This window comes from Rhinolophus hipposideros (assembly GCF_964194185.1).
Source record: "Rhinolophus hipposideros genome assembly, chromosome: 3".
NCBI classification, from domain to species: Eukaryota; Metazoa; Chordata; class Mammalia; order Chiroptera; family Rhinolophidae; genus Rhinolophus; species Rhinolophus hipposideros.
The window spans coordinates 72,873,874-72,890,475 of record NC_138049.1 but is presented as its reverse complement, the minus strand read 5'-3'; the positions used below and the strand labels follow the sequence as shown (position 1 = coordinate 72,890,475).

General features: G+C 36.8%; 1 protein-coding gene across 1 annotated transcript in view; it reads right to left on the bottom strand.

Moving 5' to 3' along the window:
- Nucleotides 1-16,602, bottom strand: part of COL12A1 (collagen type XII alpha 1 chain) — a 113,770-nt gene that overhangs the window by 36,610 nt on the left and 60,558 nt on the right. Inside the window, exons 28-43 of the mRNA XM_081035110.1 lie at nucleotides 16,387-16,526; nucleotides 15,979-16,111; nucleotides 15,844-15,870; nucleotides 15,349-15,491; nucleotides 12,790-12,919; nucleotides 12,231-12,370; nucleotides 11,670-11,799; nucleotides 10,255-10,397; nucleotides 9,026-9,155; nucleotides 8,165-8,307; nucleotides 6,289-6,418; nucleotides 4,185-4,304; nucleotides 2,896-3,042; nucleotides 2,030-2,146; nucleotides 1,708-1,854; nucleotides 1,058-1,132 (exon numbers count right to left, since the gene is read on the bottom strand). Coding sequence (XP_080891236.1) covers nucleotides 1,058-1,132; nucleotides 1,708-1,854; nucleotides 2,030-2,146; nucleotides 2,896-3,042; nucleotides 4,185-4,304; nucleotides 6,289-6,418; nucleotides 8,165-8,307; nucleotides 9,026-9,155; nucleotides 10,255-10,397; nucleotides 11,670-11,799; nucleotides 12,231-12,370; nucleotides 12,790-12,919; nucleotides 15,349-15,491; nucleotides 15,844-15,870; nucleotides 15,979-16,111; nucleotides 16,387-16,526 — 1,995 coding nt within the window. The remainder of the gene's footprint in view (nucleotides 1-1,057; nucleotides 1,133-1,707; nucleotides 1,855-2,029; nucleotides 2,147-2,895; nucleotides 3,043-4,184; nucleotides 4,305-6,288; nucleotides 6,419-8,164; nucleotides 8,308-9,025; nucleotides 9,156-10,254; nucleotides 10,398-11,669; nucleotides 11,800-12,230; nucleotides 12,371-12,789; nucleotides 12,920-15,348; nucleotides 15,492-15,843; nucleotides 15,871-15,978; nucleotides 16,112-16,386; nucleotides 16,527-16,602) is intronic.

Genomic DNA, 16,602 nt, shown 5'->3' with positions numbered 1-16,602 from the left:
AAGGAAAACTTTAACAAGATTTAGTATATAAAAACTTATCATGTGGAATGTACAATACCAGGCGTGAACCAGAATGTAAACTGTGGACTTTGGGTGATAATGATATATCAATATAGGCTCACGGGTTGTAACAAATGTGGCACTCTGGTGGGGAATGTTAAAACTGGGGGAATCTGTGCATGTGAGGGTGTGGGGATATGTATGGAAACACTGTAATTTCTCGTCAATTTTGCTATGGAACTAAAACTGTTCTAAAAAATAAAGTCTATTAAAAAAAAACTCAACACGTTTTTAAGCCAAGATTATTTGCTACATTTCTTTCAACAATCTAATTTTTAAAAACCCTTTATTATTTTACTCTGTAATAATATACTTTTAATTTTTCGACAGCCTTCTAAGATAAAATAAAAATACTTTAAAATCTGAAATGCTTTTAGTTACACACTGGAAACAGAATGTGGGAAAAGAACAAACCAGTAGTTAATTAGATTAAATTTAATTTGATAAGGCACAGAGAATTGCCCCAAATTACTGAGAGACCAGCCTTAATAACCCAGTATGTCTTTTCACAGTTCACTGCAAGTGACAATTATGTCTCCAACTTCAGCAAATAGAAGTGTTTTAGTTTTGTGTAATTGAGGGCACTTCTTAGGCCAGAAGACAAGAATTCCAAAGCCAAAGGCCCAGGGGCTAGCTAGCTTGCAGATACAGCCAAAAAGGTTCACAGCGCCTACTGATGCCAGCAGCCCACAGAAAGAAATGCCCACCAGGGACTGTGTAAGGTATCATTTTACATTAATCCCCAAAATTGAGGAAACAGAGTTCCAACTAAAGAGCTAGAGTAGTTTATGACTGATTTTATTCACACCAAATTGTGCCTGGTATGGGAAGAAGGACAAATTACTGGTAATCTTTTCCTTTAACCTAAAAACTCTTCAACAAGAAGAATACATCAGAAATGTTCTACATCAATTGTAAATGCTGTATAAACTTCATAACTAAGAGAAGGTTATAAATCCCTCTCAGCTGAGTGTATTGTCGAATCAGCTGTACTTACCATCCCGGGCGGGTGGAATTGTGGGAGGAGGAGGAGGTGTGGGTGGCTCTGTAGGGGCTTCTGTTGGTTTTAGAGCTAGAATTAAAAAATCATAATTAGAAAAACACAACATGTGCACATTTCATATTACAGAAAGTAAATTTTAAGAGTGATTTAAATCCTTGATAACAAATAAAGTCTCATTGGCAGAGACGTACTGGGAATTCTATTTTATCCAAATTTGGTATCATGGGAAGTCATTCAACTGAAAGTCATGGAAGTCATTGGAAGTCATTCATGGAAGTCATTCATTGACTACAACTGCATAAAGCAAAACCAAGATTCAGAGGGTGAACATAAGGCCTTCAGATAAGGTCAAATGAGTAAAAGTCACTAATATCGATGCATATCACCTTCTCAGCTAGAGCCACATCTCTCTCCTTTAGCCCTTTCCTTAAGATAACACCAACTCTGTAACAGGGGCAACATGGATTTGCTACAGATAAAGATCCTGAACCAGCCACAGACTCCAACCTTCAAGAACCAGACATCATTACATCATTACTGCTGCCCCTAGGGAGAAGTGCCTCCACAGGAGCCACTGAGGTCTCCCACACCCAGAGCATTCTACTCTGAAGTCTTACAGACTTTCCAGATTCCTCAAAACTTACTGGTATGTTCTTTGACAGGAACACCTGGTCCCTCAAGGTTCGGTGTCTGCACAAAAACAGTGATGTCATAATCAGTGTCTGGTGTAAGGCCAGTGAAGCAGTGACTGGTTTCTGATCCACGCACTGTGATTTCTTGTCCTCTGGTTCCTGATTATGACAACAAAGGAAAATAAAACTTCGGTTGTATTTAAAGACATTTTTATACATAATTTTATAAACAAAATGACATCTTTTTTATTGAAGTTTAAAATGTTGCTGCTATATACTCCAGTTTTGGGGAGGTTTTTTGTTTGTTTTTTGTTTGTTTGTTTTGCACACGTACCATCTGCAGGGCTTAGTTTTAGCCTGTAGGAGGTAGCTGCCCGATGAGGTGACCATTTAACACAGAATGTATCCCACCCAACCTGGTAAGTTTTCAGATCTGTCACATTTAAATACACTACAAAACAAAGAAAGAAAGATATAGATTTACTTTGTAAATAAAGGCCAAAAAAAAGCATACTTTTAATCATAACACAATTTTAAAACTTCCACTATGGCTGAAAAAAAATGTCTAAAATCATGTTATGTTTCCTTATAAGAAATATACATTAAACATACATGAAAATGGGTACAGCCAAAACAGAACTCCCTTTCTATCACTGATTTTCAAGGAAAAAATATTCCACATAGTCCCTCTCAACACCACAAATGTCAATGACGTCTCATGGAAAATAATAAAAAAATTTTCTGAAGGGCTATCTTCTAAGCCCTTAAATCATTACTAAAGTACTTCATGACAACAAACTCTATCTGGGCTGAATCAGTAATTATAGCACTTCCATAAAAACTTTCAATTAAATTAACATATTTAGGTAATATATGCTTTAATATCAAATATCAAGAAAAACTATACAGCATTCCAATTTTAATTTTACAGATCATTCATGAATGAGATTGTAATTCCTATAATTTTCATCTTTCAAAATTCAAAATATAATATTTCATGTGGACTAAACATACCTCATCATATACATTTTTGTATACTCAATTATATTACTTATGTATTTATTTAGCTGGACACAAAAGGGCAACCTACTTAATGCTGAGAAAACATGCATATGTTAAGAAGAAATAAAATTAAAACAGGCTAACCTGGTACTTTGTACTACACTTTTTCTTACAACTATGCAAAAATACACAACTCACATGTAGTGCCTTGATCCGTCAGGGGGATACTGAGTCCAGAATCATACTGAGCATAAACATTCACGTCATAGGTGGTGCTGGGATTGAGATTGTGCAATGTGTATGATGTCACTTCTCCAACAAAGACTTCCATGGGCTCACTGGAACCTTCAATAGCAATCACAAAAATACACAGAAATACGCTATCACTAGTCTCAAATTTTTCTTAAAGTGAAATGCCTCAACTTATACTCAAATGATAGTATGAATACCATTAATTCCAAAGACCCTTATGCACTTGCTCACTGTAGCACATGCTGCATTATGAATATGAAACTGTAATCAGAGACTGGATTTTTTTACCCTCTGGTTCTCAAGGCATAGCAGAGTACCTAGAACGTAGCAGGTGTATAATCAATGTTTCTTTAATGACTAAATCAATCATATATCAACTACCGTACATTCTCAAACCCCTTCTCTAAGACCTACTTTGCCAGTACAGTGCTCTGTACGTAGCAGGTGCTCAATTAAAATTTTTCAATGTGTTGTAGAGATTATATAAGAACATCTATCTTGGATTTCATTCCGTGAGTTTAGTGACTAAAGGTCCTCAATTACCAACACCTCCTCTTCCTTCAATTTTGTCTCCATTTCTTACACAGGCTCATCTTTCCTTTCTCTTGCCCTTTCTCCTTTATTTTTTTCTAGGAGAAATTTCTAGGAAATTTCAGAAAGTTCACACCCTTCCTTCCTAGGTCCATGGCAGATACCCTAGTACACTTGGTACAGAGTATTTTCCATCCATTTTGCTAAGCATATAGACAAAATATAGAAAAAAAGATAGCAAATAATTTAATCAAGGTGATATCCATTAAGGTGCAAATACCAATGAGAAGTTGAAAGTAAGCCTCTTATGAATAAACTAAAATGCTATGCCCAAAATATATAACAGCTTACCATAATGGGGAAAACACAGACTTTTACATTGATTAAATACGCATTATTTCATAATCATAATAACACGTAGGATGTCTGAACACAAACACCTTGGGTGTGTGCAATTTTATGGATCAGGTCAAACTTTTTAGTCATGCAAATTAATGAAAATGTCATCTACACCCACAGTAACAATGATACTTCAGACCACTGATTTAAAATGATATTTCCAGAACATTACCTCTGGTCAGAGAGGACTTGATGTGATAAATGAACTATCAGGACAATCTAATACGGGGGTGCAACAAAGAAACCCTCTTATGCAAATAACTCTCCTCCAATGCATTTCCATGATGATAAAGCTACTTCCTTACCCACTGGCTTATACACAATTTTATATCCAAGAACTGGAGAGGGTGAAGGATCCCAGGATACCCTGAACCGTGTATACCATTCATCAGAGATGTGTATGTTCTGAGGCGGAAGTAGTCCCACTGCAAATAAATATTGGCAAACATTACTGACCTTTCATTGACACACAGGGAAAGCACAGAACTTGATGAGTATGATTATAAGTATTAATAGTGCAACCCCATGAAAAATATCTATTAATATCCCATAATTTCCTTATCCAGAAAACAAAAGGCATTAAAATGTTCAACAGAAAACTTAGCAGTTTTCCAAATTCAAACTGCAACTCAAGTGGACTCAGGAACTGGTGATTTCCAGAGATGGTTATGTTATATGACGCAGAATTACAGAAACTAAGAAATCTCATACCCCTTTTAGACTGCTTACGGATTGTAAGAGCCAACAAGCGATTGAGAGACTCTCTAGTCCAACTACCTTATCATATAAATAAGATACGATTTGCCCAAGACCACAACAGCCAGCTAGTGACGGAAACAATGTTCTTTCCCAACACCATTCTGCTCTCCACCCATACAACCAAGAACAAATCCTCAAGCCTCCACAGGTACTGCCTCCAACTCCACACCCTGAAAACCAGTGCTGTTAAATAGCATGTTAAGTAGTTGTTGAGTTAGAATTTGTACTATTACACAAATAAGGAATTCAACTTGAAAATTTGTTTCATAAGAGAAACTAAAAATGGCTTTGGGCCTTCCTCGGAAATTCAATATTTAGGAAAGATTTTTGTATATACTTTGATAAGTATAAAATTCTGAAATATGCCATTTGCCCAGAAAAGTACCAAAATATATTCTAAAACCTAAGGGAAAGTAAAAAGTGGGAAGTTGTGAAATTAAATCATCTTGATTTTAAATTAAAATCACTCAGCTGAGTCTCCATTGGCTGAGTCCTATAGACAATAGGTGCCAGTAAACATAAAGATTCCTGGCCTTGAGAGACAGAGCTGAAACAACTCTAGTCCTGCTTTTCTGTTAAGAGCTTTGAATGTTACCTCTCCCAAATTCTGTACTGTTGTCAAGATCATTTAAGCACAAAAAGAGTTTTGGCAACTCAATATAGTAAAGATCCTGAAATCATTAGATAAGTGGATTTTTGCTGAATAAAGTGGAAAAGAGGAATGCCAATATTTACCTGTAACAGAAACCAGATCTATCGCCTAGCATCCCTTTATGCTAAAGCAGTGGCTCTCAGCCTTGGATTAGAACATCAGCAGGTCCAGGCCACACCTCAGACCAGTTACTTCAGTATATCAGCGGGTGGCACCCAGGCATAGCAATTTTTAAAGCTTCTCCTGTGATTTCAATGAGCAACCAAACTGGAGAACATTTGCTCTAAACCAGGGGTGTCCAAACTGCGGCCCGCGGGCCAACTGCGGCCCGCAATCCATTGTTAATTGGCCCACAGCAAATTCCAAAAATATATTTAGTTTACTTAAATAAACCAGGTGAAGCAATACGTACTTTACCTCGAGTGAGTAGCCCAGCTGTTTGTGTATTTTACCGCATATGGCCCTTGGTGAAAAAAAAGTTGAAAAAAGTTTTGACACCCCTGCTCTACACCATGAGAAACTGCCACCAATGTAGGCTTGAAAGGGCAGCCTGAAAACTGGCAAAAATAAATTACTTGGTACAACAACAAAAAATATTTTTTTAAAAGCTACATTTGTAAAGACAGAAGATAAGTGCTAATCATCTTTTTTATTTATGACTTAAATTTCTATCGTGACGGAGTTGTTTTTGCTGATACTAAATTGACTGAGTTATTAGCTACAACCTTAGCTGATACCACACAAACTAAAGAATCATTCATAGAATAAGCAATAGTTTTTCCAAAGGAGAAATAAATGACCTCAAGCAAAGCAAAACATGCAGATTTTTGTCTCCTTTTTCTTCTTTTAGTGGACCTTTTTAAAAGACGAATTCTGTTTTCATATCATTTTGATGAAATTAAATGTCTAATATAAATGTTAATGCACTACTAATGTGGTATTTGAGATACATTGGTAAAGACCAAATTTAAAGGTTATAAAAGGGATAAGACATTTACCAGTTCTTCCATTTCCTGTTAGATGGCTGCCATCTCCATCTTCGTAAACAGCAATAACAGTAATTTTATATGGAGTATCAGATTGCAGGGGCTGCAGTATTACATTGTTTCTTCTGCCTGGGACTGTGGTCTGTTGGGGAAGTTAAATTATAAATTTACTATGGTCTAGAGGACTTCCAGATCAAAAAACAATATTGTTGCATGTATTCCCATAAACAGTATGTTTTCTTCGTATTTTCTTTGTTGTTGCACAATGTTCATGGCAAAGCAAACTGTCTACACTGCCTGTGTGTAGTGTGGGAAAACAGTTTTACAGTCAGACAGATCTGGGCTCAAATCCCAGATTAGCCATTTACCAGACTGGTGACTTAGCAACTCTGAAGGAAATTGTGAGGTTGAAAGGCAATAACACTACAGCACCTCAGTATGTATTACTGAGTATCTCAGTGCTCGGTAGTATGTTCCCTTCATCTCTCATTGGTACGTTACATTTTTCTGTATTCCTTCAACAAGTATGTACCAAGTACGTACTGCGAGCCAGGCATGGTACTAGCTACTGGGAATATACTGGTGAGGGTTTCTGCCCTCAATTAGTATCAGTTTGGCTGATACTAATTAGGTGGAAAAGATGAAAAAGAAGAAATGGAAAATACATTTAACTACCTCCATGAAGAGTAAATGAATCAGATAGATTTCTAAATCTCTCTTTCAATCCTAAACTTTACTTCTATAAACAGTGTGAATCACTTATGCCAGTGATTTCCAAAGTTAGAGTCCCTTGATTACAAATGGTGAATTAGGGGAAGAAATTATATCTTTACTGTTTTCAGAAAGTGAAGGGAAAATGCACGTTTGTACATGGGAAGGCTGAACAAATACTAAAGCACGAGCTTTGCTTTGGCAAACTAAGTGTGGCAATTTGGCTTATCTCTTTTTGATCAGAAACACTAAGTGGCAGTTGCATGTGTTTCTGATTAATAAAATGGGGGCTTGAATTAAAGCTTAATATATCAAGTTCAAGTAGATTTAATATTTTATAACATACGGATAATGGAAAAAAAATGATCAAAGAGGACGTATGTGGAAAAATGGTTGCAAACCAGGCCTAACTGCTTTACAATCACCATTTTGTGTAATCTTCCACTAACCTATCACATCAACTAATCACTAACCTTTAAAGAAAGGGCTGAGTTTTTCCATCCATAACAAATGGATATGCATAGTGAAAGCTATGAGAAAGCTATATGAAAATTTGAATCTGGTTCTAAAGAGACAAAATATGACACTCAAAAAGTTTGAAGCTAATATTAGAGTATCTATATTCCAAAAACAATATGTACTGAACAATGTTAAATTTAGAGAAAAGAGTGATCAATTAGCACTGGTGTATTTTAGGAAGAATACAAACAAAATAAACAAAATAGATTTGTTTACAAATCTATCTTGTAACAAATTTTGTTTACAAGTCTATATTGTAACAAAATAGATTTAAAGAAAGGGTAAGATTTAAACAGTCACAGCATTTGAACATGAATTTAGGTAGCTCAGAATAATGGGTATCATGTTTCACTAGACTTAATTCCTGTGGTGTAATTAGATGATTAGAAATATGCATTTCATGGGATAAGGTAGTTTTAAATTTCTCTTTGGAATAGAAATGAGCCCCAAAGACACTGATTCTCTGTAGTGTGGAATAGGAAGCACATTCCAGTGGTCCCAATATCATGTCAGAGGAAGTCATATAGAAGGTAACTTTCACACAGGAGTCAAGGACTCAGCTCTAATCCCATCTCCCTCTTCGAGAAGAGAGCTTAATTTCACCCTCCAACCAGGTTGGAAATTATAAAATGCTCAAATAAATGAGAATCAGACTCACATATTCATCAATCGGGTCACCGACAGTGGGAGAATAAATGATCCTGTATTGCTGAACTGGCCCATCAGCATGATCCCAGGCCACAGAGAGGCTATTGGTTGTCTCCCCAAAGACTCTCAGATTTCTTGGTCCACTTCGTGGTACTAAATAAATAAAATACAATAGAGTTATCTGCCTGTCTGTGAGCATGACAGATATGGGGTGGACAGAGGGGTATAAAAGAATTTTACTCAGGTCAGATTAAGGAAGTGATTTAATCTGGTCACTTCCAGATTAAGTCAGGTGTTTCACCATTCACTAGGGTGCTTACTCCTTATGATAAAATACACATCTTTTATGGTTTTAATGTGAAAACATAACGAGTAGAAAGTGCTGCATTTCAGAACTACAGTTACATCCTGAACTTCCAGGGGCATAAAGCTAGGTTTGAAACTAAATGTACAAATAAGGAAAGAAAGGGATTATTTTAACCACTTCCTGTTTAATGAAAAATAGAGGCCAAGCCCTCACATTTGTAAAGTACCCATTTGGTAAGAAGATGCATTGAAGGGCAGAAAACGGAGGAAAAAAATCCCTCCTTAACTTAGGTCCTCGATGAGAAAATGACCAAATGAAGATCACTCAGCATAAAAGGCAGTCATGGATCCAAAGCCTTAGCCTGGAGTATGACTGTGGGGGAGCCCAGACATAAAGAAACACATGCCCAGGCCTCCCCTCCCCTGCACAAAGATGGAGAAAGTTCTCATCGCCTCTCTCTCAGCGCCTCTCACTCACCACCCACCTCACCCTCGAAACTCACTCAGAGAAGCCCTGCCAATTCAGTTACAAGGGAAGGGGGTGGAGAAAGGATTTCTGCCTCACGCGTTCGGCCCTGGGTGGGGCTGGGATTCCCCTCTCCGTCTGAGTAGAGAGCCACGATGTTCACGGAATAGGGTGTGTCTGGAATCAGCCGCTCCAGGTGCACCGTGCGGGTATTTCCTGGCACCACAATCTGGAGGGGAGGAAACGCCAAATTCTGTCTGCTGACAACCCAAATGCTTACCAAGTCTTTTATTAGTCAGCATAATAACTTTGATAATAAAAAGCTGAGCCCAGACATGCCAGAAGCCAACTACTGTGCTTCATCATGGGATAAGCCCAGCCCACACTATTAGATGCAGTTTATCCTCAGAAATTTCCTCTCCAAAAAAAAGTTAGTTCACACTTGACCTTAGTAGCTTCAATTATCTCACATTTATGTTTATTGTAAAGATTCTCAAATATAACATCCAGGGCTCCTGATAGTTACCCAAAGAACATCCTGAATATTAAATACACATAGAAGAGACTTCTACCATGATGGTGGAGAGGTTTTTGTATTAAAATAGAGAGCAATTTTATGCAATGGATAAGGGCAACATTGTCTGAATGTGTCCTACCCTACAAAGGGACGTGCAAATCAATATTCTTACAGAACACGTGTATTGTTCATCATTTGTCTTTCTTTGTTCACCTCCATTGTTCATTTTTATGAAGACTTGTAAATAAGGTTAGTCTATAAATTTACTTTTCTTTAGGTGTTCTGATACTGTCCTTATTCAAATTAGTAATTTCTGATTACTAAATTACTAATCTACTTACAAAACTGAATAGTACTATGAATTGAAGATAAATTGGGCTATTTCTAAAAGCCAATGAAGGGATACTCTAAGACAGTTTCATAATAAAGACATTTGTACTGTATAACAAAAGCCCACATTAACAACGTTTAGCAATAATTTGCATTTATTGCTGGGGTTTTTAACTCATATAGGCTAATTTGCATTTCCCCAAATTCAATTCTGCTGACTAATCTTATAGTTAACACACCTGCCTTAGTTCATGAAAAGCAATCATTTAATCATTATACTCTGGCATGTTTGTGGTTTGCATTTTTACAGGCTCCCCAACATGACATGAACATGAGCTTACATTTATCAGGAAATGAAGTTGCTGAGACTCGGTGCCACACCAACAACAGGCCTATTGTTCTGAGCCAGCAGCCATGGCAGGAGACACAGGAGAATCTATGAAATTCAATTGCTGAGCTCTAAGATGACAAAATTACTTACAGATTCCGAGGGTCTCGTGCCAGCCACAGGAGAATACACAATGCGATACTGCTGCACAGGCCCAGGGGCAGGGTCCCAGCGAACATCTAGGCTGTTTGGCGTCGGATTGTACACCTGGATGTCTCTTGCGAGTCCTCTCACCACTGAGGAAGGAAAAGCCAACACGCGTTTCTTAAGTCTGTTTACACAGGTCAGCTTTTGCTATCACTTCTTCAGAACTTACACTCTGTAAAAGGGTAAAATACTGTCCTCCTTAAACTTCTAATTATCTACATACAAAAGCAGATTTAAAGTCTCCAAGTCCAAATTTACTCAATGTTAGCCAATTATAGCCTTTCTCTGTATGGAAACAAAGTCATTGCCAATAAAAACAAGCTAGTAAAAGTAGTAATATAGTTGGCCATAAAGGGACAACAGATAAGAGACAAAATAAACTGGAAAAGAAGGTTCAGTTTTCCAACATAGGTAATGGAGAGAGAGAGAAGAGGAATTTTATAATGTCTGCCTTCTAAGTAAAAGTAGTTATGAGCCCATCTAATTCAGTCAGCCAGTTTCAATCATTCATTCTTTCATTCACTCCTTCTTCATACAACAAATAGCTACTGAATATCTTCTCTGATTAAAATTAAAAGCAAAAGAAGGGAGAAATAAGATCCTTAGTTCTCAATTAACTGCCCCAATAGGGACTTTGAAAAACAAATTAAATCCACATATTAACTCCAAACTCTAGTTTAGCCAATAACATCTTCTTTCCAGGCCACTAATCTTTTAGCAAAAGAAGCCATCCATAATTGCTTCTGTTTAGCCATCAGCAAGTATATTTCTAACGCCAAAGAAATATTTATAAGTATGCACAAAAGCCTTTAAGCAGTACTACAAAAAACAGTAAAACCACTGTAAACTGGTTTTCAAGATGTTAACAGCAAATGAAAGCACAGAGATTTTTAATGCCAAAAATCACTTCTTTAGAAACCAGAGAAATGTGCAATCAAGCAATGTGATGAACAAATTTCAACAATTCACACTATAAAAGCCCATTACAAATGCAAGATTGGAAAAAAAAAAAGCCCATTATACAACACTGTTTCTCACAAATGTATAAAGCACAAAGCAAAGCCCAGTGAACTTTTGTTAGTGAAAGAGAATAACCAAAGTGGCATACTAATGATTGTATATACACATTTATAAATCTTAAAATTATCATTTCAGAAGACAAATGTCATTATAATTTTTTTTATCTCCTACTCTAAAATAGTAACAGTTGATGGTGTTTGGGAGGTAAATTATGGGTAATTGTATGCTTTTATTCTATCATTCTGAATTTTCCAAATTTTCTTTAATGGGTCTGTATGACCTTTATAATGAAAAACAAAAATTTTAATGAAAAAATTAGATTTTTCTGCCTTCTTACTTACATGTTCTTGCAGTATCTGATGTGCGTCCTCCATCACCATCTGTATAAACAGGAACTACTGTAACAGTGTATGGGGTATCAGGCTGCAGATTCCTAAGAATGGCATAATTGGTATTCCCAGGGATTGGTACCTAAAGAGTTAATAAAATATAAAGTACTTGATTTGAAAAATGTGTAAAAGAAATAATACTTCAAACAATAAAATACTCAAAATACTAACTCAAGACCAAGTCAAGAAGCAAGCTCTATAATATTGGAATATAATAATGTGCCCCCATATGAACTGTTACAGGGTTATAATGACTTCTCTAGACCACTACACTCACCCTAGGCTTCTCCTTTAGAACTTCCTGGAATAATTACTTCCCCCAGCCCTAATCCTCCTCAATCCCCTTATCACACAGACACTAAGGTTCCAATCTATTACCCACTGTCAAGTTCTATTAAATGAATATGAACTTCTTCAGTGCTAAAATAAATTGGTTAACTCCTTTAGCTCCACTTTAAAATCATTTCACTACGTTTAAACAAATATTCATTTTTCACTACAGGAAATAGTTACCAGTTCCTCTGGACCACCTGTTGTTTGTGTGTAGAAGAGCTTGTACTGACGAGGATTTCCGTCTGCATGGTCCCAGCGAACATTCAAGGTACTGGTAGAAGGGTCATACACTCTTAGGTTCTTCACAGTATTCAAAGGTTCTGGAATGCACAGAAATCACATCACAGTATGATCTTAAGCAAGCACACACGAAACACAGGCTCACTGATATTTCCCAGGAATCCTGGAATGTAGCAGGCACCCCATAATGGGTACCCAACAAATATTTGTTGAAGTAGTGAATAAATGAAAGAATGTCTGTGGTAATCTGGCACACATATCCTTTCTCCATGAGATAGTTTGGCCCCAGAGCTTTTTTTATCCTAAAAAGTAATAAATGTCTTTCTCCACAGAGACAGTTAACTAACTCCAAGCAAGGATATTAAAAACAATTAATATCATTTTTTAAATGAATTTTAAAAGATTAGCAAAACTCTGAGTCACTGTGTTTCCAGATAAGGACGTGATGCTGTTCCAGTGGTAATTATTAAAGAAGCTACAGGAGTGTGGGTTCACTTACTGGTCTTGCCTCTTCCGGTCATCCGACCTCCTTCACCATCAGGATACAGGGAGGATACAGTGATTGTGTAAGGAGTGTCGGGCTTCAGTTTCTGCAGGACCACACTGTTCTGTCGTCCCCCTATCGTGGTCTTGAGTAAAACAGGAATAAGTGTTAACCTTGTTCTTTCCATCTCACTATTAGAAAAAGCTCTTTCGGCAGAGAAGCCATTTGAGATCCTTGCCAATGTCCGGAAACATGTACTGCAGTGAAGGTTTAAAAGCTATCTATCTTATGGTATCATTTTAAATGTAAATTATGCACCTTGAATCACAAAAAGGACTCTAAGCCTTAAGCTGGTGACCTCAAAAAACTATTTCCGCTTGCTCACCTCCAGAACTGCCAAATTTCATCCATAACACATTTCACAGATCTCTTCCCAAAAAGGCATTAATCATAAGGGAGCTACAAAGGAACTTGAAGATAGCAAAGGAACTTCTTACTTTTTTACAGATGTTTTTCATTTGCTTTAGAAACACATTAAAATGATTCAGCAAAAGATCTAAAGCTTTTGGTGTTTCCCCCAAACACTGCCACTCTAACAGTATTAGCTGTGTAAACTACGTGACCAGACCTTTTGCCAGGACACAATCAGGCAGGGGTTCCCAGCCATCTTCATGATCCCAGCCTTGTGGTACGATGCTTTTTAAATTTCTTCTAATTACAGAGTTTTAAGTATTGTATTCATTGCTTAAGGTCATCTAGCTATATTGTTGAAAGAAAATTTGTATGATTTGTTAACAGCTTACCAAATTCAGATGTTTCTCTCACACTAATTAAAATCGCATGAAAAAGGCATGCTGCCCACAATGAGTACACATGTGGATGGCTGGGTGCACGAGCACAGTCCAGATGTTTCCCACTTCACACCCATCCTCTCAAGCAGCCTGAGTTCCAGGAAAAATCTCAGCGAATCACTGTAGCCATTCTCAATGTCAGCAAATTGAACTACAGTGGCTAATTTTAATAAATTTAAAATTTGAGGTTATGAAAGAAAAGTATCAGTTTGATACTTCGCAAATCCGAAAGTAGCTACTGAATAGAATTAGCCTTATGAGTAAGCAGAGGGATGTCTGCCTACTTCTTTCCAGAGCTCCAAGATAATTCTGCCATCAGTGATTCATTACTTTATTCTGGACTAGCATTGAAATGCAAAGATCCCTAAGAATAACAAACCTAAAGGGATTATCAACTCATACTTTCCAGAGGATAATTTTATGAGACTCCATCTAATTACAACAAATAGTTGAGAAACAGTAAAAGAGATTCAGGACAGCAGTTGGAGTATCACAGTGAAGTTTAGCCTGTTTTATAGTTTTACCTAAATCTGTCCTGGCACAGACAAAAAGATCTACTTCTGACATTAAAATATCAATCCATTAAATGTGTCTTGTCTTATTTTACATAGAAGGCAGTTGATTACAGTTGGTATTTAATTTATTATTGATAACCTATTCAAGTAAAATAGACAAATTTTCAATCCAAATACATTAAACTACCTAAGTCCGGTTCTATGGAAACCGCAAAAGGCCAACTGAAAAGTCTCACTGGGATGGGAGGGTTTCTGGTTCAGCTAAACCCACTTACTACGTACTATCAGAGACATTTAACCACATGTCTTTAATGAGCATCCACCCTTGTTAACACTTCTAAACTGGTAAGATGTATGACTGATTTGCTGGCGCTCAGCTAGTCAGATGATTAAAGGATAATGACTCATATCTCTCTAAGGCTATGTGAGGAATTATAATGGACGCTCCCCCCAAAAAAAAATCAACCTCTCCAAAAGAAGTATTTGATATAAATCAGAAAGCATCACCTCCTCTGTGTAAAAATCATGGTGCTTCCTCAGCTAAGATAATGTGTGTAGTTGTAGACACACATTTTATAAAAGCAAAGCTGAAAAAAGTTCAAAGACAGACAACTAAAGTAAGCAAGGTAAATAGACAAGGGCTCTGTTAAAAAAGGAAAACAGAGAAAATACAATAGATGAAGGCTGAGTTTATAGTCCTACTGTATTTCTCAGAAAATTCTATTTGGATAAATATAAAAAGAATTTTAAAAAAGTATGAATTAGGCTAACAGGCGCCCATATCTGAAAACACCAGATCTAGGAGATACCCTATGTCATGCAAAAAACAACAACAACAAAAAATCGAATATTGGAAGTTTAGGAACTTTACAGCACTGATTAAGCTAGGGAGATATAGAGTGAAAATCTAAATAGACTCAAAAATATAGATGTCTTCGTGGATAATCCAATTGTGATAGCTTTTTAAGGGAAACGTGGACACATTGAGACACTTTCCTGGTGCTGTGAGACACCCATGAAGAACAACTCTTGTCTCCCATGAGGACATCTACTGAGTGTCCATCAGGGATAGAGTAAATAATTCCATCCACTACAGTAAATCTTACATCTCTACAAAAGAATAAGTATGACTAAGCAAATACTGCAGTGAAGGATTTTGAAGAGGAAAGGGTAGAATTTGTCTAATAGTTTTTTTCAAAACAAATTACCGTTTGTTCATTGCCTTCGCCCGTTGAAGGCTGGTAAGTGACTCTGTATTTCTGCACACGCCCACTAGCAGGATCCCACTTAACCGTCAAGCTGTTAGATGTTGCATTGTACACCTGAAGGTTCCGTGGCCCGCTTTTTGGAGCTGAAAGAAGAATGTTGAGAAACAGAATAAGAACGTGGACCTACGCTTCCCTCCAAAATATGCACTGTTCCCAAGGAAATCAATAGAACCATATACTTATAGGTTTAGCACTAAATTATACCCATGATAAATCATGGTTATCAAATCTTAAATGACTCTTTAACAAATAGCAACGAAGCAAAGTTTTTCAAGAAAAGAAGGCCTGTTTTAAAAAGGTCCCAATCAACACCTTACAATTTAAAAGCCGAAGGCCTGTTTGCGACAGATTTTGTGGTATTTTTCTTTCATTCATTCATTCATCTATTCATTCATTATCTGGACCTTCATACAATTCAGCAAATTAAATTCTTACCTTGTGTTGTTAAGGGTATCAGACGCACTAGAAAAATAAAGAGAGAGAATTTGGGAGAATATTACTAACATAGCTAAAGCTCTATTTTTTAAAATTAATTTTGAAATAACTATGTCCTGAAGGATGAACACCTACGTGTGCGCTCACGGCCAGTGAGATCATCGCTTTCTGACTCATCAGGATAGATGCCAGTGATAGAAATTTCATAGAGAGTGTTTGGGTTCAGGTTTTCAAACACCAAACTATTTTCATCTCCGTTTAAGATGGTCTTAGGAAAAGAGGAAGAAAAAAAAACAACCCACATGAAATTAAGTCACCACATATATCATATACTCAACGGCCGTTTGCTGACATTATTTACTCAGATGTTTCTCCTGCTTTGATTCATGCCATGAGCTCAAATGTCACCAGTAGGAAAGGATGCTTTTCTGACAACAGAGTTAACACATTTTTCAAAAAGATGTTCTATAATTAAATGGAATTTTAAAAAACAAAAGAAAGAAAACAAAGGGGGAAAAAAGAAAGAATGAGAGTTAACACTACCTCCATCTTATCCGAGCTTCCAGAAGGTGCCCAGGTTATTCTGTAGAGAGAAACATCTGAAGCTCCATGATCCCAAGTTCCTCTGAAACTCTCTGGTGTTACTTCAGTAATCTTCAGGTTTTTTGGTGCCGGCACCTTGCCTATCATAAGAAAAGGCAGGACTAAGTTCTTTAATGTGATCTACAAAGTTAGTAATAATACAACTGCCTTGTTTTA